This window comes from Scyliorhinus canicula, chromosome 10 (genome assembly GCF_902713615.1).
Source record: "Scyliorhinus canicula chromosome 10, sScyCan1.1, whole genome shotgun sequence".
Classification (NCBI taxonomy): Eukaryota; Metazoa; Chordata; class Chondrichthyes; order Carcharhiniformes; family Scyliorhinidae; genus Scyliorhinus; species Scyliorhinus canicula.
The window spans coordinates 191,298,399-191,325,340 of record NC_052155.1 but is presented as its reverse complement, the minus strand read 5'-3'; the positions used below and the strand labels follow the sequence as shown (position 1 = coordinate 191,325,340).

The following is a 26,942-nucleotide window of genomic DNA, read 5'->3' as shown; positions in this document are numbered from 1 at the left end:
TAGTGACCTCCAGAAAGTCCACAAACACTCAGTTTGGGTTCCATCAGGGTATCCTGACCTCATTATAGCCTTGGCTCAAACATGGACAAAATAATTGATCTCTAAATGTGAGGTGGGAGTGACAACCTTTGACATGAAGGCAGCATTTGACTGAATATAGTTTAGGAGCCCTAGCGAAACTGGAGTCAATGGGAATCAGGGAGGAATGCTCCGTTGGGTGTAGTCATACGTGGCACAGAGGAAGATGATTGTAATGATTGGATGTCAATCATCTCACCTCCAGGACTTAACCGTAGGAGTTCATTTGGCTCAACCATCTTCAGCTGCTTCATCCATGACCATCTTCCCATCACAAAGTCAGAAGTGGGGAGATTTGCACCGGCAGGAAAGGTCCTTCACAGATTTGGGTACCATTTTGGAAGGCTAGCCTGATCCTTTTCCCCCCACCCCTTTCTGGGTGCATCCTGGCAGTGCCGAGGTGCCCGGGTGCCAGAGGGAGAGCCAGGGTGCCACCCTGCCCTGTTCCCGACCATCCGGGTGTCTCTAAAGGCCTTAAAAGCCCCCAGAATGGCCACCATGCTTGGGTGTCCACTTGTGATGACCAATATTAATCGGCACCGGGGTGATGCCTCGCCAATGATCCCTGGGGCTGGGAGAAAAAAAGCCTCAAGTAGCCACGCATTATTAAATGAGCCATTGATTGGGTGTGATCAGATTGCACCAGCCGCTGTAAGTCTGGTGACCTGCGCAAGGTTTTACACCTGGCGTGAAGCCTTGGGCTTCACCCACGATGCAGCCAGTGTGCGCAGATCAACACTTCGCACAACACAGGAGAAAAATCATGCCCACAGTGCAACCATGTTGTTTCAGAACACTAACTCACCAATTTCTCCTGAATCAGTTTAAGTAGTCCTCTTACCTCATGACCAAAAATCGATTCCAATGGATTAAATTCAGTTGATTTATTAGGTGTATTCCCAATTACAAATAGTACAAATGAAATTCCTTTATCCCAATCCTCTGGATATTCCTGACTATAGGATCTCAACATGTCTTTTAAGTTTGAGGCCACCTTTTTAACACTGCCTGCGATTCTGGGTGATACACAGTGGATTTAAATTGCTTTACTCCAAAGCTATCCATAGCTTCCCTGAACAGCTTCGACACAAAATTGGATTTCTGATCTGATTGGATTTTTTTTGGTAGTCTGTTTCTGGTAAAAAAATAATTAGGTAACTCCTCTACAACTCTCTTAGTCATAATATTAGGTAACTCCTCTACAACTCTCTTAGTCATAATATTAGGTAACTCCTCTACAACTCTCTTAGCCATAATATTAGGTAACTCCTCTACAACTCTCTTAGCCATAATATTTTAAAATGTAATTGCCTCTGGAAATCTAGTCGCAAATCCATTATGGTCAACAAATACTGGTTCCCACTTTTCATTGTAGGAAAGGGTCCCACACAATCTCACCTTGATTAATAAGGGGATCAGAGGTTATGGGAGAAGGCAGGAGAATGGGGATGAGAAAATATCAGCCATGATTGAATGGTGGAGCAGACTCGATGGGCCGAGTGGCCTAATTCTGTTCCTATGTCATATGGTCTTATAATCAATTAGGACCCGAGTAAAATATTGCTGAAATGCCGGAATGGGTATTAAGGGTGCTGGTTTGATTACGACTTGAGGTTTTACAATTATGTTATGTACGGCAAAATTCAACTGCATCCTTATGCAGTCCAGGCCAGTGCCAACCATGTGTGCCACCCAGGCCGTCACTGCACAGGTAGCGTTCGCAGTGGCGGCATTGGGGCGATGGTTTCGGCTATGGATCAGCATATCCAGGACCTGGGGCAACCTGTGCAGGCGGTGGCCGAGGCCCAGGACAGGGCTGCCCACTCACAGGCAGCCATGTGCCACAGCCACCTGGACATTTCAGCGGCGCTCCTCAGCGTGGCCCAGTCCCAGAGAGAAGTGGCTCAGTCGCAGAAGGAGGTAGACCAATCGCAGAGGGAGGAGACCCACTCACTGGCTGATGTGGCATAGATGCACAGGGTGGTGGTACAGTCACAGCGTGATGTGGTGCAATCCCAGACGGAGTTGGTCCACGTCCTGTGCTCTATGACCACAAGCGTGCAGACCCTGGTCGAGAACAGAGCGGGCCTCCAGAACTGGCAGCACCAGGTGGCGGGGGGGGGGGGGGGGGGGGGGGGCCTCAGGGGATGGCTCAGCTCAGACCCCCGTCCCATGGAGTAACTTGGGGGCCATCGGGCACCCCAAGGGAGGAGGTGATGGGGTCCATGCTGGTGACTCCTGCAGGGGAGGTGCCGGAACACCGCAGCACTTCGGACTCTCCTGGTGCATCTGGTGGGCAGCGGGCAGAACAGGGTGGCACCACGCCAGCCGGGACGCCCAAGGAGCAGATGGATTGCCCCAGGAAGCGTGCGCCAATGGGGACCCTTGTCGCAGGGCAGGAGTCACAGCTGCCTGCCTCCATTCCTGTTGTACCATCTGGGGAACCACCTCGATGTAAGGACAGAAAGTTAGACACCAGTTAAGTTGGCACGGATGCAGAGCACAGTACAGTTATAGGGGCTAGGACGCAGGCTGTATGTATTTGTTCAGAATAAACACCTGTTAGCACTGTTTCAACCTGCCTCGGTGCTCTATCTGATGGGTGTGGGAGCGGACTGGTCAGGGCTATTGGAGGGGTTGGGGGGGGGGGGGGGTCAGACCAGTGCACGCTCTGAGAGAGGACTGTGCTCTCCCCTCCTTCCCTGCCCAACCCTGCCCCTCGACCATCCCCAGCACCCCTACCCCAGGGATTTGATGTTAAGTAATGGGTTAAGAGCAATTAGTTGTCTCATTTATGATAAGTGTTCAATGATTGTCTCATTTATGTTAAGTGTTCAATGATTGACACTGATATGTAAAGGGGCTTTAGGTGGACTCTGGAGCTTGTGATGATCTGTAGAGTTCTGTGCAGAGTGAGTTTGAACCATTAAAGGTGTGCTGGTGAAAAAGGAGCTGAACTCTTGCCTCTTCATACCACAGCATCTAGTACATGTTACCAATGGTAGCAGAGAATGGTTGCTGTGTAAATGTGAAGGCTTGAAAGATACAATTTTTCCAGATCAAACCAAGGAGTGAAAAAAAAGGAAACATGGCTGAACCCAGGACAAAGATGGCTGGTTATGATTATCCTCCCCTATTTTCTGAAAGGGAATAATACGACCAATGGAGAAGTGCAGTAGTTATGTGGACTATGGTGACTGCTTTAGGAAAGAGAAAACAAGGTATGGCATTGGCTCTTTCTTTACCATATGGCAGTAAAATCCGAAACAAAGTGCTTTCTGAGCTGGAGTTGGAAGAGTTAGACTCAGAAGAAGGTCTGGCGACTTTATTACTTTATATGGACAAGATTTATAAGAAAGATGACTTGTTAAGTGCGTATGAAGCATGGTCGGATTTTGATAAGTTCCGGAAAATGGAGGATTTATCTATGGAAGACTATATAATGGAATTTGGCAGACTATATAAAAAGCTGCAGAAACACAGGCTGGAATTTCCACAGTCTGTGTTGGCCTTTAAATTACCTGACTGTGCTAGAGAGAGCAACATGGATAGGCTCCTGGTTTTGACAGGAGTTCAGTTTACGGATAACCATACCTTATTTGAACAGATGACAGCAGCTTCAAAAAGAATTTTGGGGAAACATTCGATTCCAATGGCTCTGATGACCCAAATAGGTCAGCCTGCTATAAGGCAGAATATGGAAGATACACTACTAAGAGGATGGCGAAATCGTATGGCTACGAACAGGCCTCAAGACTATAAAAAAAGACCAAGACAAGGAAATTATGAAGACAGAAACCCAGTTAGAACCTACAATAGGAGGATGAACCCCAGAAATGCACGGGGCATGATAAATCGATGTTTTCGATGTGACTCTCAATACCATTATGCTTTCAACTGTACAACTCGTTATGATAGAGTATTTGAAGCGACACATGACATGGAAGAGTCAGAAAAGGAAAAAGATAGTGACCAGAAAGAAGGTGTTGTCCTGTTAACAAGCTGTTTTACGCCGGTAATGAGGGTGTTGGTTGCAGAATCTTTTAACTGTGCTGTATTGGACAGTGGCTGCACATCTACTGTGTGTGGGATTGACTGGTTAAAATGCTATCTGGACTCATTGGATGCTGAAAATCATAACAAGGTTAAGGAATTTAAAAGTTCCACAAGTTTCAGGTTTGGGGATGATAATACTCTGAAGTCGCTGAAAAGAGTGGTGATCCTTTGCAATATTGTTGGAGTGAATCATTTTATTAGCACGGATGTTGTATCAAGTGAGATATCTTTGCTTCTGAGCAGACCGTCGATGAAGAAAGCACACATGAAGCTGGATATGAATTAAATGATGCATCTAGAGTGTGGTACTTTTCGGTGAGGTCAGTCTTGTTAAAGTTAGGCTGTTGCCAGTTGAAAGCAGATCCTGCAATGTTTTACTGGCACTATAAAGGAAATCTTGCTGGCATCTTCATGATGCACGTCGATGATTTTTTGTGGGGTGGACTAGTGATTTTGAAGCTATTGTAATCTCTGGTTTGAGGAAAGAATTCAGGGTTGGAAGTCAGGCTTCCGGTGCATTTAAATATATTGGTTTCGAAATCAGACAGACTCAGTTAGGGGCAACTTTACGTCAGCAATCTTACTTGGAAAGAGTCATTGCAATAGCAATTAGTCGTGGCCGGGTTTCACAAAACGACGCAATGGTTTCGAAGATAGAAAAAGAGCAACTGCGAAGTTTAATTGGGCAACTGAACTGGTTAGGAAGACAGACTAGACCGGACGTGAGTTTTGATATTTTAGAGTTGAGTACAAAGGTGAATGATCCCAAAGTGGAAGATATAATAAGAGCAAATAAAGTGTTGGCCAAACTAAAAATGCAGGAGTGTGTTTTGAAGTTCCCTGTTTTAGGTTATCCTAGGCATTTGAAACTCATAGTTTATAGTGATGCGTCCTATGCAAATTTATGTGATGGAGTTTCAAGCGCAGGAGGTTTTATAATTTTTCTTTTGGGGAACAATGGTAAATGTTGCCCTCTTGTGTGGGAAACAAAGAAAATAAGGAGAGTGGTCAAAAGCACTTTGGCTGCTGAGACATTAAGCTTAGTGGAAGCGGTGGATATGGCCTTTTATATAAGTCAGATATTGTCAGAAATTTTGGGATTAGAGGATTTAGGTAATATTCCAATTGACTGTCACATTGGCAATAAATCTCTGTGGGAAAATGTGCACTCTACAAAAAGTGTCAATGAAAAGAGGTTACAGATAGACATTGCCAGTTTAAAGCAGATGTTGGACAGAGGGGAATTAACAAAAACTAAATGGGTTGACAGTAGCTATCAACTGTCAGACTGTTTCACGAACAGAGGGGCTAGTTTACAGAAACTTTTAGATATCGTGAATGAAGGGCGCCTGTTTCTGTGAATGTTTTTTTTCTACTTAAAAAAAAAAGAAAAGGGGGGAATCAGGTGTGTGTTTTAGTTTCTTGAAATTTTAGTTTCTTGAAATTTTATTTTTACTTAATTGGTTTTTTTTCTCCAAGGAAGGGGAGACTGTTAAGTAATGGGTTAAGAGACATTGCAATTAGTTGTCTCATTTATGTTAAGTGTTCAATGATTGTCTCATTTATGTTAAGTGTTCAATGATTGACACTGATATGTAAAGGGGCTTCAGGTGGACTCTGGAGCTTGTAATGATCTGTAGAGTTCTGTGCAGAGTGAGTTTGAACCATTAAAGGTGTGTTGGTGAAAAAGGAGCTGAACTCTTGCCTCTTCATACCACAGCATCTAGTACATGTTAACAATTGACAGGAATGGTCAGCTCGCATGCAGGGAACACCCAGGTGGAAGGTGCTACCATGGACAGGAATCATACATAGTCAGACTATGTGGAGCAGCAGAGCTCATCGCAGAGTGGGCTGTCATCACCCTCCACCCCATGGACCAGACCCACTGTTACTGCCAACCCTGGACCCCTACCTCACAGCGCTGCAGGTATGTATAAGGGAGGGTGTGCAAGCAGGTAGTTTGGCGGGGTGGGAAGTGAGGCGGTGTAGGGTTGGGATGTGGTGTCCGTCCCCTGGCCAGCACCCCCTCCACCTTCTCCCTCCTAGTTAGTGAACCTGGAGGCGATCAGAGCGTCCCGTGCGCGCTGGCCCTGACGCACACGTGCGGCCTCCTCTGCCCTGCTCATCCTTCCACTCCCCCGCATCCTCCTTGTTGGACGAAGCCTGCTTTTCCTCCTCATCCTCCTCCACAAGCACATTGCCCTCTGCTGCGCGATGTTGTGAAGGATGCAGGAGGCCCCCACGATGGAGGCGATCCTCTCAGCGTCAGGTTCAGGCATCTGACCCGCATCTTCAGGAGGCCGAAGCACCGCTCGATCACACTCCTAGTCTCTGTATGCGCGTTGTTGTAGCGGATGCCCGCGTCGGTCTGTGGTCTTCGGATAGGTGTCATCAGCCACGGCCACAACGAGTAACCCCTGTCGACCAGGAGGGAACCCCTCAGCCGGGGGAGGTGCCGCTCGTACATGTCAGTAATCCCGGGTGTGCCAGGACGAAGGCATAATGCACACTGCCTGGGTATCGGATGCAGATTTGTACAATGCGCAGCTCATGGTCACAGCCCAGATGTACGTTCATTGAGTGGTATCCCTTTCGGTTTGTGTACAGTGGCCGGTTATCCACCGGTCCTCGCTCCCTGGACCCGGGGAATCCCGCCAATCGCGGCGAACCCCGATACCCAGGCATCCTAATGAGCTCGGTCCACATGGAAGTGGATGTATTGATCCGCCTGGGCATGTGGGGTCTCGGTGACGGCGTGGATTCATCCGTGCTCCGAGGTCTGTGAAATCCCAGACAGGTCCCCACTCGGCGGGGAAAGTTGCATAGAAGTTCAGGGTGACCATCACCTTGACAGTCACGGGTGTCCTCTCCCATACGCCCGCGGTTCCAGTATGCCATCATATGGCAGATATGTCGCACCGCTTCTCTCTGCTCGGCTGGTGTCTCCGAAGGCATGTGCAGGTCCTCGAATGACAGGCGCTGCTGGTACACACAAGGCCTCATGCAGCGCCTCCTTGGCACCTCCTCCTCCTCAGCCTGTTGGGCAGCTGGACCTCCGTAAGACCATAAGATATAGGAGCAGAATTAGGCCACTCGGTCTATCGAGTCTGCTCCGCCATTTAATCATGGTTGATGTTTTTCTCATCCCCATTCTCTTGCCTTCTCCCCATAATCCCTGATCCCCTTATTAATCAAAAACCTACCTCTCTCTGTATTAAAGACACTCAGTGATTTGGCCTCCACAGCCTTCTGCGGCAATGAGTTCCACAGATTCACCACCCTCTGGCTGGAGATATTCCTCCACTGAGACTTGGTTGAGGGAAGGGCAGGACTGGCAACTGAATATCCCAGGGTATAGATGCTTCAGGAGGGATAGACAGGGAGGTAGAAGGGGTGGTGGAGCATCCAGGAGAGTTTTTTAGAGCAGTATGTAAATAGTCCAACTCGGGAAGGGGACATACTGGACCTGGTATTGGGGAATGATCCCGGCCAGGTGGTTGATGTTTCAGTCGGTGATTACTTTGGGAATAGCGATCACAATTCCGTAAGTTTTAGAATACTCATGGACAAGGACAGGAGGGGTCCTAAAGGAAGAGTGCTAAATTGGGGAAAGGCAGAGTATAACAAAATTCGGCAGGAGCTAGGGAATGTGGATTGGGAGCAGCTGTTTAAGGGTAAATCCACATTTGAAATGTGGAAGTCTTTTAAGGAAAGGTTGGTTAGAGTGCAGGACAGACATGTTCCTGTGAAAATGAAAGATAGAAATGGCAAGATTAGGGAATCATGGATGACGGGTGAAATTGTGAGACCAGCTAAAATGAAAAAGGAAGCATACATAGGATCGAGGCAACTCAAAACTGATGAAGCTTTGGAGGAATATCGGGAAAGTAGGACAAATCTCAAACGCGCAATAAAGAGGGCTAAAAGGAGTCATGAAATATCTTTGGCTAACAGGGTTAAGGAAAATCCCAAAGCATTTTATTCGTATGTAAGGAGCAAGAGGGTAACTAGAGAAAGGATTGGCCCACTTAAAGACAAAAGAGGAAATTTATGCGTAGACTCAGAGGAAATGGGTGAGATTCTTAATGAGTACTTGGCATCGGTATTCACAAAGGAGAGGGACAAGACGGGTGTTGAGGCTAGGGATGGATGTTTAAATACTCTCGGTCAAGTTGTCATACGGAAGGGGGAAGTTTTGGGTATTCTAAAAGACATTAAGGTGGACAAGTCCCCAAGACCGGATGGGATCTATCCCAGGTTACTGAGGGAAGCAAGGGTCGAAATAGCTGGGGCCTTAACAGATATCTTTGCAGCATCCTTGAGCACGGATGAAGTCCCGGAGGACTGGAGAATTGCTAATGTTGTCCCTTTGTTTAAGAAGGGTAGCAGGGATAATCCAGGGAATTATAGACCTGTGAGCTTGACGTCAGTGGTAGGCAAACTGTTGGAGAAGATACTGAGGGATAGGATCTATTCACATCTGGAAGAAAATAGACTTATCAGTGATAGGCAGCATGGTTTTGTCCAGGGAAGGTCATGTCTTACAAACCTAATAGAATTCTTTGAAGAAGTGACAAGTTAATTGATGAGGGAAGGGCTGTAGATGTCGTATACATGGACTTTAGTAAGGCGTTTGATAAGGTTTCCCATGGCAGGTTGATGGAAAAAGTGAAGTCGTATGGGGTTCAGGGTGTACTAGCTAGATGGATAAAGAACTGGCTGGGCGACAGGAGACAGAGAGTAGTGGTGGAAGGGAGTGTCTCAAAATGGAGAAGGGTGACTAGTGGTGTTCCACAGGGATCCGTGCTCGGACCACTGTTGTTTGTGATCTACATAAATGACCTGGAGGAAGGTATAGGTGGTCTGATCAGCAAGTTTGCAGATGATACTAAGATTGGTGGAGTTGCAGATAGCGAGGAGGACTGTCAGAGAATACAACAAAATATAGATAGATTGGAGAGTTGGGCAGAGAAATGGCAGATGGAGTTCAATCCAGGCAAATGCGAGGTGATGCATTTTGGAAAATCAAATTCAAGAGCGGTCTATATGGTCAATGGAAGGGTCTTGGGGAAAATTGATGTGCAGAGAGATCTGGGAGTTCAGGTCCATTGTACCCTGAAGGTGGCAACGTAGGTTGATAGAGTGGTCAAGAAGGCATACAGCATGCTTGCCTTCATCGGACGGGGTATTGAGTACAAGAGTTGGCAGGTCATGTTACAGTTATATAGGACTTTGGTTCGGCCACATTTGGAATACTGCGTGCAGTTTTGGTCGCCACATTACCAGAAGGATGTGGATGCCTTGGAGAGGGTGCAGAGGAGGTTCACCAGGATGTTGCCTGGTATGGAGGGTGCTAGCTATGAAGAAAGGTTGAGTAGATTAGGATTGTTTTCGTTGGAAAGACGGAGGTTGAGGGGGGACCTGATTGAGGTCTACAAAATTATGAGAGGTATGGACAGGGTGGATAGCAACAAGCTTTTCCGAAGAGTGGGGGTGTCAGTTACAAGGGGTCACGATTTCAAAGTGAGAGGGGGAAAGTTTAAGGGAGATGTGCGTGGAAAGTTTTCTACGCAGAGGGTGGTGGGTGCCTGGAACGCTTTACCAGCGGAGGTGGTAGAGGCGGGCACGATTGCATCATTTAAGAAGCATCTAGACAGGTATATGAATGGGTGGGAACAGAGGGAAGTAGACCTTGGAAAATAGGAGACAGGTTTAGATAAAGGATCTGGATCGGCGCAGGCTGGGAGGGCCGAAGGGCCTGTTCCTGTGCTGTAATTTTCTTTGTTCTTTGTTCCTTATCTCTGTTTTAAAAGATTGTCCCTTTAGTCTGAGATGGTGTCCTCTGGTTCTAGTTTTTCCTACAAGTGGAAACATCCTCTCCACGTCCACTCTATCCAGGCCTCGCAGTATCCTGTAAGTTTCAATAAGATCCCCCCTCATCCTTCTGAACTCCAACGAGTACAGACCCAGAATCCTCAAACGTTCCTCATACGACAAGTTCTTCATTCCAGGGATCATTCTTGTGAACCTCCTCTGGACGCTTTCTTCAGCCTTTGCAGCTGCCTCCTGCCACTCTGTTGTCCGTTCTTCTCAGCCCATTCATCTCAGCCCGTTCCGCTGCTGCTCGCACCGCTGCTGCCCACTCCGCTGCTGCCTGCTCCGCTGCTGCCCGCTCCGCTGCTGCCCACTCCGCTGCTGCTCGCACCGCTGCTGCCCACTCCGCTGCTGCTCGCACCGCTGCTGCCCGCTCCGCTGCTGCTCGCACCGCTGCTGCCCGCTCCGCTGCTGCCCACTCGCTGCTGCTCGCACCGCTGCTGCCCGCTCCGCTGCTGCCTGCTCCGCTGCTGCCCACTCCGCTGCTGCCTGCTCCGCTGCTGCCCACTCCGCTGCTGCCTGCTCCGCTGCTGCCCACTCGCTGCTGCTCGCACCGCTGCTGCCCACTCCGCTGCTGCTCGCACCGCTGCTGCTCGCACCGCTGCTGCCCACTCCGCTGCTGCTCGCACCGCTGCTGCTCGCTCCGCTGCTGCCCACTCCGCTGCTGCTCGCACCGCTGCTGCTCGCACCGCTGCTGCCCACTCTGCTGCTGCTCGCACCGCTGCTGCTCGCACCGCTGCTGCCCACTCCGCTGCTGCTCGCACCGCTGCTGCCCGCACCGCTGCTGCCCACACCGCTGCTGCTCGCACCGCTGCTGCCCGCACCGCTGCTGCCCACTCCACTGCTGCTCGCACCGCTGCTGCCCACTCCGCTGCTGCTCGCACCGCTGCTGCCCGCTCCGCTGCTGCCCACTCCGCTGCTGCTCACACCGCTGCTGCCCGCTCCGCTGCTGCCCACTCCGCTGCTGCTCGCACCACTGCTGCCCACTCCACTGCTGCTCGCACCGCTGCTGCCCACTCGCTGCTGCTCGCACCGCTGCTGCCCGCTCCGCTGCTGCCACTCCACTGCTGCTCGCACCGCTGCTGCCCACTCCGCTGCTGCTCGCACCGCTGCTGCCCACTCCGCTGCTGCCCACTCCGCTGCTTCCCACTCCGCTGCTGCTCACACCGCTGCTGCCCACTCTGCTGCTGCCCACTCCGCTGCTGCTCGCACCGCTGCTGCCCACTCCACTGCTGCTCGCCCCGCTGCTGCCCACTCCGCTGCTGCTCGCACCGCTGCTGCCCCGCTCCACTGCTGCCCGCTCCGCTGCTGCCCGCTCCGCTGCTGCCCGCTCCGCTGCTGCTCACACCGCTGCTGCCCACTCCGCTGCTGCCCACTCCGCTGCTGCTCACACCGCTGCTGCTCACACCGCTGCTGCCCACTCTGCTGCTGCCCGCTCCGCTGCTGCAGCTTCCCCCTCCTCTTCGAGCGGTCCCTGCTCACAAGGCCGCAGGGCATCTCACAGAGCTGCGACCATCACCAGGGTAGCAACCATTGCTGGTGGAATGCCAAACGCCATTGATTGCAGTGGGTGAAAGGCCAACATGTTAGCATGGCGCATACTCCCGTGCCCAATCAGGTTCCATGGTCTATACGGTGGTCCTGTGGTGTGGGCTCCGCCTCCGCATGTCCCCCACCCCAGCCCCATCGGTGTCCCTGGTCCTAGCGCCTGTCCCTGCTGCCAGGGATTTGGCGTCAAACCGACGCTTAGCACAATTTTGGTGTCGGAGGCTATTCTCCGCCTAATCGCGTTTCCCGATTTCAACGCCGGCAGAAGGAGAATCCCACCCACCATGTTTTGCAACATTGACTTACCAGCGTTGTTATCAAATACACAGACAGAACAGACAACAGAAAATTCTAATGACGCTGCAAGGTCAAAAAGACCTAATTGACTAAATTTTGTAAAACACTAAGGACTGCATCCCTGTCATTCCAATTATGGCATGTAACAGAACATTCAGCATGCACAGTATGAAAGCATTCTTGGCAATGTATGTAAAAAATGTTAGAATGAATTTCAAAATTTTTATCAAAGGAAGGGGGAATGTGCCATTATTGGAAAAGTTCAGAATACAAATGGTTAATGTCATATCAGAATTAACCACTAGATGGAGCTAGATGTAGAACTATATAAAGCGCGGACTCACAGACTTCTGGGAGAAGGCTGGAGAGGAGAGCAGAGGATCAGTGAGGAGAGATCAGACTACAGTTATAGATAGAGTGTAGAGACTAATGTTAATTGAGTGTAGATTGTAGATCACTAGATTATAGTTTACTAGAGGAGTAAGTGGTTGATCTTTAATGACTAGTGTAAATTTGTTAGCTTGGTTAATGAACTTAGCTTCTGTGGTCTTTGTGAACACTACAACATCCATCCTGAGAACAAGAATCACAAAGAACACCACAGTTTAAAAGCTTTCCTTCTGCATGTTCAGGGAAGCAAAAAATGTTGGAATACCTTGTCAGTTAGGTTGTTTCTGTAAAATCTGGGCTAAGATATTAACATAGAACATAGAAAAATACAGCACAGAACAGGCCCTTCGGCCCACGGTGTTGTGCCGAACTTTTGTCCTAAATTAAGAACAAATTAATCTACACCCCATCATTCTACCGTAATCCATGTACCTATCCAATAGCCGCTTGAAGGTCCCTAATGTTTCAGACTCAACTGCTTAACATATGTACTCCTTGTTCTATTTCTTAGCTTGCGTGCAAGATTTGCAATAGAAGATGTTCCATTTAACCAGCTACATGGGAGTCATGATGATGAAAATGCAAGGAAAGAGTTGCACTTCTTCTTTCCGGTTGAACACACATTGGTGGCAGTAAAAGCTGTTGCTTTAAGGGAATGCAAAGGTAGGCAATAAGTTACATAGAGGTGAGTGCAGTGACTATTACTAAGGAGAAGATTCTGGGGAAACTGAAAGGTCTAAAGGTTGATAAATCACCTGGACTGGATGGACTACACCCCAGGGTTGTAAAAGAGATAGCTGAGGATATTGTGGAGGCATTGGTGATGATCTTTCAGGAATCACTGGAGGCAGGAAGGGTCCCAGAGGACTGGAAAGTGGCTAATGTAACACCACTGTTTAAGAAGGGAGGGAGGCAGAAGATGGGAAATTATAGGTTGGTTAGCCTGACTTCGGTCATTGGTAAGATTGTAGAGTCCATTATTAAGGATGAGATCGCGGAGTACTTGGAAGTCCATGGTAAAATAGGACTGAGTCAGCACGGCATTGTCATGGGGAGGTCATGTCTGACAAATCTGTTAAGTTCATTGAGGAAGTAACAAGGAAGATAGACAAAGGAGTACCAGTGGACGTGATTTATTTAGATTTCCAGAAAGCCTTTGACAAGGTGCCGCATAGGAGACTATTAATTAAGTTAAGAGCCCATGGTGTTAAGTGTAAGATCCTGGCATGGATAGATTATTGGCTGACTGGCAGATGGCAGAGAGTGGGGATAAAGGGGTCTTTTTCAGGATGGCAGCCGGTGACTAGTGGTGTACCTCGGGAGTCGGTGCTCAGACCACAACGTTTCACAATATACATTAATGATCTGGAAGAACTGAAGGCACTGTTGCTAAGTTTGCAGATGATACAAAGATCTACAAATGAAATGAAAATCGCTTATTGTCACAAGTAGGCTTCAAATGAAGTTACTGTGAAAAGCCCCTAGTCGCCACATTCCGGCGCCTGTTCGGGGAGGCTGTTACGGGAATTGAACCATGCTGCTGGCCTGCCTTGGTCTGCTTTCAAAGCCAGTGATTTAGCCGTGTACAAAGAGGGGCAGGGAGTATTGAGGAAGCAGGCGGGCTTCAGAACGACTTAGTCAGGCTAGGAGAGTATCAAAGAAGTGGAAGATGGAATTCAATGTGGAAAAGTGGGAGGTTATGCACTTTGGAAGGAGAAATGGAGGCATAGACTATTTTCTAAATGGGAAGATGCTCAGGAAATCAGAAACACAAAGAGACTTGGAGTCCTTGTTCACAATTCCCTTAAGGTTAACGTGCAGGTTCAATCGGCAGTTAAGAAGGCAAATGCAATGTTAGCATTCATGTCGAGCGGTCTAGAATACAAGACCAGGGATATATTTTTCTGAGGCTGTATAAGGCTCTGGTCAGACCCCATTTGGAGTATTGTGAGCAGTTTTGGGCCCTGTATCTAAGGAAGGATGTGCTGGCCTTGGAAAGGGTCCAGAGGCGGTTCACAAGAATGATCCCTGGAATGAAGAGCTTGTCATATGAAGAACAGTTGAGGATTCTGGGTCTGTACTCGGAGTTTAGAAGAATGAGGGGGGATCTTATTGAAGCTTACAGGATACTGCGAGGCCTGGATAGAGTGGATGTGGAGAGGATGTTTCCACTTTCGTGGATCCCTTTGTCAATTGGGAACCCTGGATATGCGTTATCCCTTCTTAGTTCCCAAATAACAGAGATTCAGGCTGTTCTTGTTTGCAAAGTTTTGTTGAACTTTATTTGTCAGCTTTAGTGTCTACTGGTTTGCAAGGATAATCCAGGGAACTACAGGCCGGTAAGCCTTCCGTCAGTGGTAAGGAAATTACTGGAGAGAATTCTTCGTGTCAGGATCTACTCCCATTTGGAAGCAAGTGGATGTATTAGCGAGAGGCAGCATGGTTTTGTGATGGGGAGTTTGTGTCTCACTAACTTGATAGAGTTTTTCGAGGAGGTTACAAAGATGATTGGTGTAGGTAGAGCAGTGGATGTTGTCTCTATGAACTTCAGTAAGGTCTTTGAAAAAGTCCCTCATGGTAGACTGGTACAAAAGGTGAAGTCACACGGGATCAGAGGTGAGCTGGCAAGATGGATACAGAACTGGCTCGGTCATAGAAGGCAGAGAGTAGCAATGGAAGGGTGCTTTTCTGATTGGAGGGCTGTGACTAGTGGTGTTCCGCAGGGATCAGTAAGCTTGCGGATGACACAAAGGTTGTTGGAATTGCAGACAACAATGAGGACTGTCAGAGGATACAGCAGGATTTAGATCATTTGGAGACTTGGGTGGAGAGATGGCAGATGGAGTTTAATCTAGACAAATGTGAGGTCCAAAATGCATTTTGGAAGGTCTAATACAGGTAGGGAATGTACAGTGAATGGTAGAACCCTCAAGAGTATTGACAGTCAGAAAGATCTAGGTGTACATGTCCACAGGTCACTGAAAGGGGCAACACAGGTGGAGAAGGTAGTCAAGAATGCATACGGCATGCTTGCCTTCATTGGCCGGGGCATTGAGTATAAAAATTGGCAAGTCATGCTGCAGCTGTATAGAACTTGGTTAGGCAACACTTGGAGTATATTGTTCAATCCTGGTCGCCACACTACCAGACGGATGTGGAGGCTTTAGAGAGGGTGGCAGAAGAGATTTACCAGGATGGTGCCTGGTATGGAAGGCATTAGCTATGCGGAGAGGTTGAATAAGCTCTGTTTGTTCTCACTGGAATGAAGGAGGTTGAGGGGTGACCTCATAGAGCTCTACAAAATTATGAGGGGCATAGACAGAATGGATTGTCAGAGACTTTTTCCCAGGGTAGAGGGGTCAATTACTAGGCGGCATAGGTTTAAGGTGCGAGGGGCAAAGTTTAGAGGAGGTGTGCGAGGGAAGTTTTTTACACAGAGGGTAGTGGGTGCCTGGAACTCGTTGCCGGAGGAGGTGGTGGAAGCAGGGACGATAGTGACGTTTAAGGGGCATCTTGACAAATACATGAATAGGATGGGAATAGAGGGATATGGACCCCGGGAGTGTACAAGATTTTAGTTTAGATGGGCAGCATGGTCGGCGCAGGCTTGGAGGGCCAAAGGGCCTGTTCCTGTGCTGTTATTCGTTCTTTGGTAAACTTTGGTTAAAATACAAACTTAGGTCAGATTGATTATCTTTAGCGAATACAGTAGTTGAGTTTAAAATACAATTACCAATCTTGGTAATTCTTCAAATCATGATACACAGTGCAAAATTACTGATTGATTTAAACAAAAGAAAATTGGCGATTTAGCAAAAGCAGCAGTTAGGAAATAGGTTTCAGAAAGAGATAGATTGATTCCCGAATAGATTGTGCCATCCCGAGAAGTGATTTTTAAGGAGATTATTATCTTAAAGTCTCACCTTCTTTTCATCTCTGATTGACTTTAACTAATTTATAATTCACTCAATTCGGCTGAAGTGTCTGTATGTCAATTTTGAGAGAGATATGTATTCAAATAAGTTGGTGCGAATTTTCCATTCCATTGTTTGCCAATTTTCCAAATAATTGACACCTACATTTCAACATTAATTAGAAAACAACACAGCCTTCAGGGCATTATGACCTTAGACTGTGTATTACCATTGAAATGGAACTGTCCAGGCTGGGAAAGCAATAACAAACAATAGGGTCTTTTTGCTAGTTGGCGTCATTCAGTCTCTGGTTGTTTGCAAAATGTAAAACCTGAGAAATAATCCAGAGAGTGTTATCATAGAATTTGCAGTGCAGAAGGAGGCCATTCGGCCCATCGAGTCTGCACCGGCTCTTGGAAAGAGCACCCTACCCAAGGTCAACACCCTATCCCCATAACCCAATAACCCCACCCAACACTAAGGGCAATTTTGGACACTAAGGGCAATTTAGCCTGGCCAATCCACCTAACCTGCACATCTTTGGACTGTGGGAGGAAACCGGAGCACCCGGAGGAACCCCACACACACACGGGGAGAACGTGCAGACTCCGCACAGACAGTGACCCAGCCGGGAATCGAACCTGGGACCCTGGAGCTGTGAAGCAATTGTGCTACCCACTATGCTACCGTGCTACCCTGTTTTTTTTTGGTGTACCTCCGTGCATTTTCCACTATCTCCCTCCCTGCATTCCCCCCCTCTTTCCCTCCATTCCCCCCATCCACAGGGTGCTCGGATGTGTTTATAACAATGACATTGTTGCATCGTTTGGCCGTGTTTATAAAATGAGTTTTATAACACTGAGATTGGGAACAGGCCCGGAATGTTGCTGTGCCTTTATTATTTCAATAATGCTTTGCTTTCATCAATTTGCAGAGTTCTCTTTCTCCCCCCCTCCCCCCCCCCCCCCCCCCCCCCCCCCCCCCCCCCCCCCGAGGAGAGTTGATTTTGAAGCTTGGGCGACGCAAAGAGAATCTTTCCTCAGTGAGGAATCCTCAGACGGGAGTTATAACCTTTCCACATCATCTCCATGGCTTGATTCACCCTGAGCTCAGCCTAGATGCTGGGGAGAGAGATCCTGGGTCAGGAGTGTACTGTCCACATGGTGAAGCTGGATTAACCTTTAGCGGATTCCCAGCTATAGCTGCACTGAATTAGTTCTCATTTAAAACTCTTATATCTGACTAAAATAGTCGATTTCTATCACACTTGTAGGAAAAAGTAGAACCAGAGGACACAATTTCAGACTAAAGGGACGATCCTTTAAAACAGAGATGAGGAGGAATTTCTTTAGCCAGAGGGTGGTGAATCTGTGGAACTCTTTGCCACAGAAGGCTGTGGAGGTCAAATCACTGAGTGTCTTTGAAACAGAGATAGATAGGTTTTTGATCAATAAGGGGATCAGGGGTTATGGGGAGAAGGCAGGAGAATGGGGATGAGAAAATATCAGCCATGATTGAATGGCGGAGCAGACTCGATGGGCCGAGTGGTCTAATTCTGCTCCTCTGTCTTATGGGGTGGCCACCTGCCCTATTTTATGTTCCCCACAATGTTTATAAACATTCTTGCTATGATTGGAAGCTCCTAACGCATCAAATAACCCTAAGAGGTTTCACTTCCTCTTTTCTCACAGCAGAAAGCACTTCGCTTCTTTTGATGTGCTGAGGACCTGTCAATCATAGCAAGAGTGTTTCTAAACATTGTTAGCATCAAAGCAGAGTATGAGATGCATTCAAACATGAAGGGAAAGATCACTGAATAATCCACCGAGCAGCTGTGCCTGACCTAATAAAGTGTCAATCACAAGCAACTGAAAGGTTTTTCTCAGTGAAATTGAATGGGAGCTTTGAATTTCAAAGGGATTTGAAGCCCTTTCAAGTGTTCAGGGTCTTTAGCCTCTGACACTGGTAACAACTGCTGGTTTAAAGGCTTTTGTCTGAGGTAACAGATATTAGGAAAGGTTCTGGGCTACAATTCTCCAATTCTGCGGCAATATCCGCAGGATCCGTTTGGTCTTACGACCAAATGCTCTGCTCAGTGGGGGCTAGCAGCCGCACCACGTAGGCTTTACCTGCCGATACGGACGCAGAATTGCCGGGTCCGTGGCCGTGCTTGCGCACAGCGGCGGCCGCTGTACATCATTGCGCATAGACCTGGCCTGCCAAAAATTGCCCCCCTGTAACCAGCCTTGCCACCCCCGGTCTACCCCCCCCACCAGTTCCCCACCACCCCCCGCCGAAGCCCCCCCCCCCCCCCCCCCCACCCCCCGCCAGCAGAACGGCTCCCCCCCAACTGTGGCGGCATAGACAGTCTGAAGCAAGGTCCCCGAAAAGTGAGAGGACACGTGCCCCACGCCGCCGGGGACTCTGCTCATCAGGGGCGGAGCATCAGGAGAGGGCCTCAGGTGATGTCCTGAGGCCGTCTCAACGCATGGGGCGTACTCCTCCTCGTATATGCTGTTTTTGAGGGGGCAGAAAATCAGAAAAATGGCTCTGCCCCCGATTCTGGCGTAATAATGGATTCTCCGGCCGAACGGGATTTTTGTATTGGCGATCGGAGAATCCCGCCCCAAGTATATCTGCGGTAATTTTCACACTATTGATTGCCTGGACTGCCCTTCAGCTTTCAGGCAGGGACTTCTGATGGGAGTATCAATTGGGAAGGTTGTTGGGGGTCTGGGTGGGACCCAACCTCCAGGACCCTTGAAGGACCGCCCCTTCTGAAGCCTGGCAGTGGCAGAGGGGCACATTATTAATGCCTTGACCCCCCCCCCCCCCCCCCCAGTTTCCACCACGGCAGGGCAGCGCTTAGCCAACCTCACACCAAAACCTGGTGAGTTCCCGATGTGGGGGTTGGAGCATCATGGTGGGCGGAGGGGGTACTCAGACTGAAATGAAATGAAATGAAAATCGCTTATTGTCACGAGTAGGCTTCAATTGAAAAACCCTAGTCGCCACATTCCGGCGCCTGCCCTTTAATTGCATGCAAATGCAATTACAGGGCAAGCACATTGTGGATAGCACAATTGCTTCACAGCTCCAGGGTCCCAGGTTCGATTTCGGCTTGGGTCACTGTCTGTGCGGAGTCTGCACATCCTCCCTGTGTGTGCGTGGGTTTCCTCCGGATGCTCCGGTTTCCTCTCGCAGTCCAAAGATGTGCAGGTTAGGTGGATTGGCCATGATAAATTGCCCTTAGTGTCAAAAAATTGCCCTTAGTGTTGGGTGGGGTTACTGGGTTATGGGGATAGGGTGGAGGTGTTGACCTTGAGTAGGGTGCTCTTTCCAAGAGCCGGTGCAGACTCGATGGGCCGAATGGCCTCCTTCTGCACTGTAAATTCTATGAAAGGCATGTTTGACACTGATTTACATGATCTCGCTGGCGTGGGGCGGGTAGCGTTCAATGGTCAGTGGCAGGGCTGTGGAATTGTCCCTTAGTGTCCAAAGGTTAGTGGGGTTACGGGGATGGGGTAGCGGCATGGTCTTAAGTAGGGTGCTCTTTCCAAGGGCCGGTGCAGACTTGATGGGCCAAACGGCCTCCTTTGCACTGTAATATTCTATGATTCTATGCAAATGGCAACGGATCTGGTGCCTGGTGCCAAAGCCATTTTTTAGGGGAGGCTCCATTCTCCACCCGATCAGGAGTCCCAATCACAGTGATGGAGAATGGAGAATCCTGGTCAAAATACTGAGAGCGGGATTCTCCATTGACCAACGCCAAAATCGTATTTGGCGATCGACGGAGAAACCCCGTTTGCGACCGAATCGGGGGCGACGCAGTTTTTTGGATGTCCCGCGCCTTCCCTCAAAATCGGCATCATCAAGGCGTCAGCAAGTTCCCAACCGCGCGGGCCGCATGTGGTCTGAGGATTTGTGGTTTTGAGTTTTTGTGGCGGCTGCGGACTGTGTCCAGCGCCCCCACAGTCAGGTGGCGGTATGGCTGCTGCGGACTGTGTCCAGCGCCCCCACAGTCAGGTGGCGGTGTGGCAGCTGCGTACTGTGTCCAGCGCCCCCACAGTCAGGTGGCGGTGTGGCAGCTGCGTACTGTGTCCAGCGCCCCCACAGTCAGGTGGCGGTGTGGCTGCTGCGGACTGTGTCCAGCGCCCCCACAGTCAGGTGGCGGTGTGGCGGCTGCGGACTGTGTCCAGCGCCCCCACAGTCAGGTGGCGGTGTGGCTGCTGCGGACTGTGTCCAGCGCCCCCACAGTCAGGTGGCGGTGTGGCGGCTGCGGACTGTGTCCAGCGCCCCCACAGTCAGGTGGCGGTGTGGCGGCTGCGGACTGTGTCCAGCGCCCCCACAGTCAGGTGGCGGTGTGGCTGCTGCGGACTGTGTCCAGCGCCCCCACAGTCAGGTGGCGGTATGGCTGCTGCGGACTGTGTCCAGCGCCCCCACAGTCAGGTGGCGGCTGCGTACTGTGTCCAGCGCCCCCACAGTCAGGTGGCGGCTGCGTACTGTGTCCAGCGCCCCCACAGTCAGGTGGCGGCTGCGTACTGTGTCCAGCGCCCCCACAGTCAGGTGGCGGCTGCGTACTGTGTCCAGCGCCCCCACAGTCAGGTGGCAGCCGTGCTGCTGGCTGATGGGACACTATTTGCCGGTCGAGTCTGCACACGTCTGGCACCATGTTGTACCGTGCGCATGCGCAGCCACGGACCCTACTAGCAACTAGCACGCCACTGGGCGGACAATCGATGCAGGGGTGGCACTGTCTTTATCATTGCAAAACTAGACACTTCCTCCGTTAATCTGGCCCTCGCTGACTGCGAATTCTCCGGCACCAGAGTTTTGGCAGGGGCAGGAATCGTGGCACGCCAGTTGGTGGCTGCTGGCAGCGGCCCCCCGGCGACTCTCCGGACCGCGATGTGGGGGCACTCTTTCCCTCCGCACCGGCTGCTGTCAACCTCCGCCATGGCGGTGTTGAGAAGAACCCCCCCCCCCGCGCATGCGCCAGAATACGCTGGTGTCCTACGCATGCACCAACCAGCACCGGCCGGCGGTGGCCCTTCCGCGCCGGCTGGCGTGGCGCCAAACACTCGGGTGCCGGCCTAGCCCCTGATGGTGAGAAGGATTCCGCACCTTTGGTGCGGCCCGATGCCGGAGTGGTTCACGCCACTCTTCGGCGCCGGACTGGCCCGCCCCGCCGGTTCGCAGAGAATCCCGCCCATTGCCTCAAAATCAGAGAACCCAGCCCTGAATATTTTAAATTTAAATATTGGGAAGACCAAAGCCATTGGCTGGATTCTCTGCTGTCGGGATTCACCGCTCTCGGGATTCTCCGCTGTCGGGATTCTCCGCTGTCGGGATTCTCTGCTGTCGGGATTCACCGCTCTCGGGATTCTCCGCTGTCGGGATTCTCCGCTGTCAGATTCTCTGCTGTTGGGATTCTCTGTTACCTGGCAGCCCTGGGATTTCCCAACAGCGTGTCGCTGCCCACAATGGGAAACCCACTGGGTAGCTGGCGGGACGGAGAATCCCGGGGGTGCGCCGCACCAGAAATCTGTGTGGCGGGATGGAGAATGTTTCTGTTCACCCACTACAACTCCTTTCTCACTCTCTCTCTCTCCCCTCTCTGGCAGCTAAGTGATGCTAAACCAAACCATTTGCAATCTTGGCATTTTAATTGACCCTGAGCTGAGCTTCTGCTCCGAGAGACTCAACATCATTGAAGCCATTTAATTTCAGCCAATTTAAGACATTGTGTAATTAAAATCCATGATTTTGTTTTTCAAATGAAATATCTAGAGCTGTGTTCATTGGCACATATATATTACACTTATTAGGAACAGCATAAAAATAACTCTCAAATTATCTCTTTGTAACCCTAGATGCTATCATAATCAAGATTCAACAAGCAAGCTTCACAATATCTGCAATTAAATCAGTTGAGATGTCCCAAGAGACTGCAGCAGAGTTCTACAAAGATTATGAAGAAGAGCCATTCTTCAAGCAACTCACAGTAAATATGTCTAAGTAAGCAAATAATCCTTGTCTGATGAAACTGAATTCACCCATTTTCTGTGGGTAGTAAAGATCCCAAATGTTATTGAAAAGATGCACAACTCCTTAGTCCTCCCCAAATTTTCCAGTACATCTTTGGTAAATGGAGTATTGTTTGATAATTAGATGAATGAGAAGGCCATAGTCTAATGAATATTAGGACCTAATTGGAATGCAGTGTAGGCCAGTACAGTGAAAATGTTTCCATGGGGGATTTCCATATTCCTGCCTTGTCTTCAGTGCATCATTGGGTGGTATTCTCCGCTCCCCGCAACTTAGACCAGGGGGGCTGAATTCTCCGTTTGGAGACTAAGGGCAGGATTCTCTGGTATCCAGCGGACGGGCTGTACCGGCGCCAAAGAGTGGCGTGAACCACTCCGGCGTCGGGCCGCCTGGAAGGTGTGGAATCCTCCGCACCTTCAGGGGCTAGGCCGGCGCTGGAGTGATTGGCCAGTTTTCCTGACGTAAAAGACCACAGTCTTCCCGACGGCGTGGGGACTTAGGGCGGGATTTTTAGGGCGAGAATCGCCGGGGGGCGGCGTGAATCCCGCCCCGACGCCAGCTGCCGAATTCTCCGGCGCCGTTTTTTTGGCGGGGGCGGGAATTGCACTGGTCGGGGGTCGTTGGCAGCGACCCCCCCGGCAATTCTCCACTCCGCAATGGGTCGACTGGTCCCCTGTTTCCGGCCAGTCCCGCCAGTGTAAATTACACAAGGTTTGTACCAGCGGGACCTGGCTCTGCGGGCGGCCTGCGGAGTCCTCAGGGGGGTGCAGGGGAATCTGGCCCTGGGGGGGGGGGCCCCCTCGGTGACCTGGCAGGTGATCAGGCCCACCGATCTGCAGGCGGGCCTGTGCCTTGGTGGCACTCTTTCCCTCCGCGCCGGCCACTGTAATGCTCCGCCATGGCTGGCGCGGAGAAGAAACCCACTGCGCATGCGCAGGAATCACGGCAGCGGTTCTGGGATCACGCTGGCGCTCCTGCGCATGCGCCGGCCGGCGGAGGCCCTTCGGCTCCGGTTGGTGCGGCGCCAATCACTCCAGCGCCGGCCAAGCCCCCGAAGGTGCGGAAGATTCCGCACCTTCCGGGCGGCCCGACGCCGGAGTGGTTCACGCCACTCTTTGACGCTGGTACGGCCCACCCACCGGATACCGGAGAATCCCGGTCCCTGATCAGGTGGAGAATCCCTTGCTGGCCCAAAAACGGGGTAGCGCCAGGCAACCGAACCCCGCCCCCCATCTCCGGGGGCATGGGCATGGACCCATATCTCGGGTATGGCCCCACCCGTCTTCTGACACTCCCTTCGATTATGGCCCACTTTATCTTTGGGGACATAGTAAGAACGTAGTGAGATGCCGGTACGCCAGTTCTGGGGTGTAGTTCTAGCTGGTAGCATATGTGGGCAATCTACCTAGCCAAAGAGGGCTGGGCAAGTGTTGATGGGTGGGTTCTGAGGGACATGCGGGGGAGTATTATTTGCATATAATGGTTAGCAGGCAGATATAAGGGGTCAAGAACGGGTGTGATGCCAGGGTCACAAAGGTAGTTCCTCACCCCAGCAGCTCAAAGGAGGTCATTTACCTTCTTCCTGCATTACATTTTTATCCTTGCCATGTCTCACTGTGTCTGTCACCTCATCCCAGGCTTGATTCATTACAGCTGGTTGGTGTCTCCATCCTATCCTGGGGAAGTGGGTGGCCCTCCTCTCCTCAATGGTGTCCAACAACCTGTGGATGCCTGCTTCAAAGACGCTTGGTGCAGATCTTCTTGCAGCCATCTTCTTGGCTGGAATGAAAGTCTGGGGTGAGTGGAGCACTTAAAATCTGCTCCAGCTTGTCAAGCTAACAATGGGATTCCCGACCTCCGTGAATCACTCAGCTGGGGAATCGGGACTTGGGCAGGATGCACATGGGCAGCATGCTAGCTCATTTGCAAGGATGGAATTGCACCTCCCCAATGGTGAGAGCACTTAATCGCTGAACCAGTAAATCACACCCAGGAAGTCCAGAGGAACAGAATAAATAAGCATGCATAGGACATAGAACGATACAGCGCAGTACAGGCCCTTCGGCCCTCGTTGTTGCACTGACATGGAAAAAAACAAAAGGCCATCTAACCTACACTATGCCCTTATCATCCATATGCTTATCCAATAAACTTTTAAATGCCCTCAATGTTGGCGAGTTCACTACTGTTGCAGGTAGGGCATTCCATGGCCTCACCACTCTTTGCGTAAAAAACCCACCTCTGACCTCTGTCCTATATCTATTACCCCTCAATTTAAGGCTATGTCCCCTCGTGCTAGCCACCTCCATCCGCGGGAGAAGGCTCTCGCTGTCCTATCTAACCCTCTGATCATTTTGTATGCCTCTATTAAGTCACCTCTTAACCTTCTTCTCTCTAACGAAAACAACCTCAAGTCCATCAGCCTTTCCTCATAAGATTTTCCCTCCATACCAGGCAACATCCTGGTAAATCTCCTCTGCACCCGTTCCAAAGCTTCCACGTCCTTCCTATAATGAGGCGACCAGAACGGTACGCAATACTCCAAATGCGTTCGTACTAGAGTTTTGCACAACTGCAACATGACCTCATGGCTCCGGAACTCAATCCCTCTACCAATAAAGGCCAACACACCATAGGCCTTCTTCACAACCCTATCAACCTGGGTGGCAACTTTCAGGGATCTATGTACATGGACACTGAGATCCCTCTGCTCATCCACACTACCAAGAATTTTACCATTAGCCAAGTATTCCGCATTCCTGTTATTCTTTCCAAAGTGAATCACCTCACACTTCTCCACATTAAACTCCATTTGCCACCTCTCAGCCCAGCTCTATAGCTTATCTATGTCCCTCTGTAACTTGTAACAACCTTCCGCACTGTCTACAACTCCACCGACTTTAGTGTCGTCTGCAAATTTACTCACCCATCCTTCTGCGCCCTCCTCTAGGTCATTTATAAAAATGACAAACAGCAATGGCCCCAGAACAGACCCTTGTGGTACGCCACTCGTAACTGAACTCCATTCTGAACATTTCCCATCAACTACCACTCTCTGTCTTCTTTCAACTAGCCAATTTCTGATCCGCATCTCTAAATCACCCTCAATCCCCAGCCTCCGTATTTTCTGCAATAGCCGACCGTGGGGAACCTTATCAAACGCTTTACTGAAATCCATATACACCACATCAACTGCTCTACCCTCGTCTACCTGTTCGGTCACCTTCTCAAAGAACTCGATAAGGTTTGTGAGGCATGACCTACCCTTCACAAAACCCTGCTGACTATCCCTAATCATATTATTCCTATCTAGATGATTATAAATCGTATCTTTTATAATCCTCTCCAAGACTTTACCCACCACAGACGTTAGGCTCACCGGCCTATAGTTACCGGGGTTATCTCTACTCCCCTTCTTGAACAAAGGGACCACATTTGCTATCCTCCAGTCCTCTGGCACTATTCCTGTAGCCAATGATGACATAAAAATCAAAGCCAAAGGCTCAGCAATCTCTTCCCTGGCTTCCCAGAGAATCCTAGGATAAATCCCATCAGGCCCCGGGGACTTATCTATTTTCACCTTGTCCAGAATTGCCAACACTTCTTCCCTACGCACCTCAATGCCATCTATTCTAATAGCCTGGGTCTCAGCATTCTCCTCCACAACATTATCTTTTTCCTGAGTGAATACTGACGAAAAGTATTCATTTAGTATCTCGCTTATCTCCTCAGCCTCCACACACAACTTCCCACCACTGTCCTTGACTGGCCCTACTCTTACCCTAGTCATTCTTTTATTCCTGACATACCGATAGAAAGCTTTTGGGTTTTCCTTGATCCTACCTGCCAAAGACTTCTCATGTCCCCTCCTTGCTCGTCTTAGCTCTCTCTTTAGATCCTTCCTCGCTTTCTTGTAACTATCAAGCGCCCCAACTGAAACTTCACGCCTCATCTTCACATAGGCCTCCTTCTTCCTCTTAACAAGAGATTCCACTTCTTTGGTAAACAACGGTTCCCTCGCTCGACCCCTTCCTCCCTGCCTGACTGGTACGTACTTATCAAGAACATGCAATAGCTGTTCCTTGAACAAGCTCCACATATCCAGTGTGCCCAACCCTTGCAGCCTACTTCTCCAACCTACACATCCTAAGTCATGTCTAATGGCATCATAATTGCCCTTCCCCCAGCTATAACTCTTGCCCTGCGGGGTATACTTGTCCCTTTCCATCACTAACGTAAAGGTCACCGAATTGTGGTCACTGTTTCCAAAGTGCTCACCTATCTCCAGATCTAACACCTGGCCTGGTTCATTACCCAAAACCAAATCCAATGTGGCCTCGCCTCTTGTTGGCCTGTCAACATATTGTGTCAGGAAACCCTCCTGCACACATTGTACAAAGAACGACCCATCTAATGTACTCGAACTATATCTTTTCCAGTCAATATTTGGAAAGTTAAAGTCTCCCATAACAACTACCCTGTTACTTTCGCTCTTTTCCAGAATCATCTTCCCCATCCTTTCCTCTACATCCTGTTGCACGTTTTACTATGGGCGTAAAACGCGTTTATTGGAGTGTATTAACACGCCTCCGAGTTCGACGTGTGCTTAACACTGCTAGGCTCTGTTCTATGTAATTATTTAAGCTCTGGAGTCGCCAGCTGCCGTATAGGCAACGTCACAAGTATTCCAAGGTCAAATTCAAAGTAATAAAGACGATACACCGATTAGTC

At 49.8% G+C, this 26,942-nt stretch overlaps 1 protein-coding gene across 1 annotated transcript in view; it reads left to right on the top strand.

Annotated features, from left to right (window-relative positions):
- Positions 1 to 26,942, top strand: part of LOC119972875 (thioredoxin domain-containing protein 3-like) — a 224,582-nt gene that overhangs the window by 156,258 nt on the left and 41,382 nt on the right. The window contains exons 14-15 of the mRNA XM_038810402.1: positions 12,758 to 12,909; positions 22,037 to 22,181. Coding sequence (XP_038666330.1) covers positions 12,758 to 12,909; positions 22,037 to 22,181 — 297 coding nt within the window. The remainder of the gene's footprint in view (positions 1 to 12,757; positions 12,910 to 22,036; positions 22,182 to 26,942) is intronic.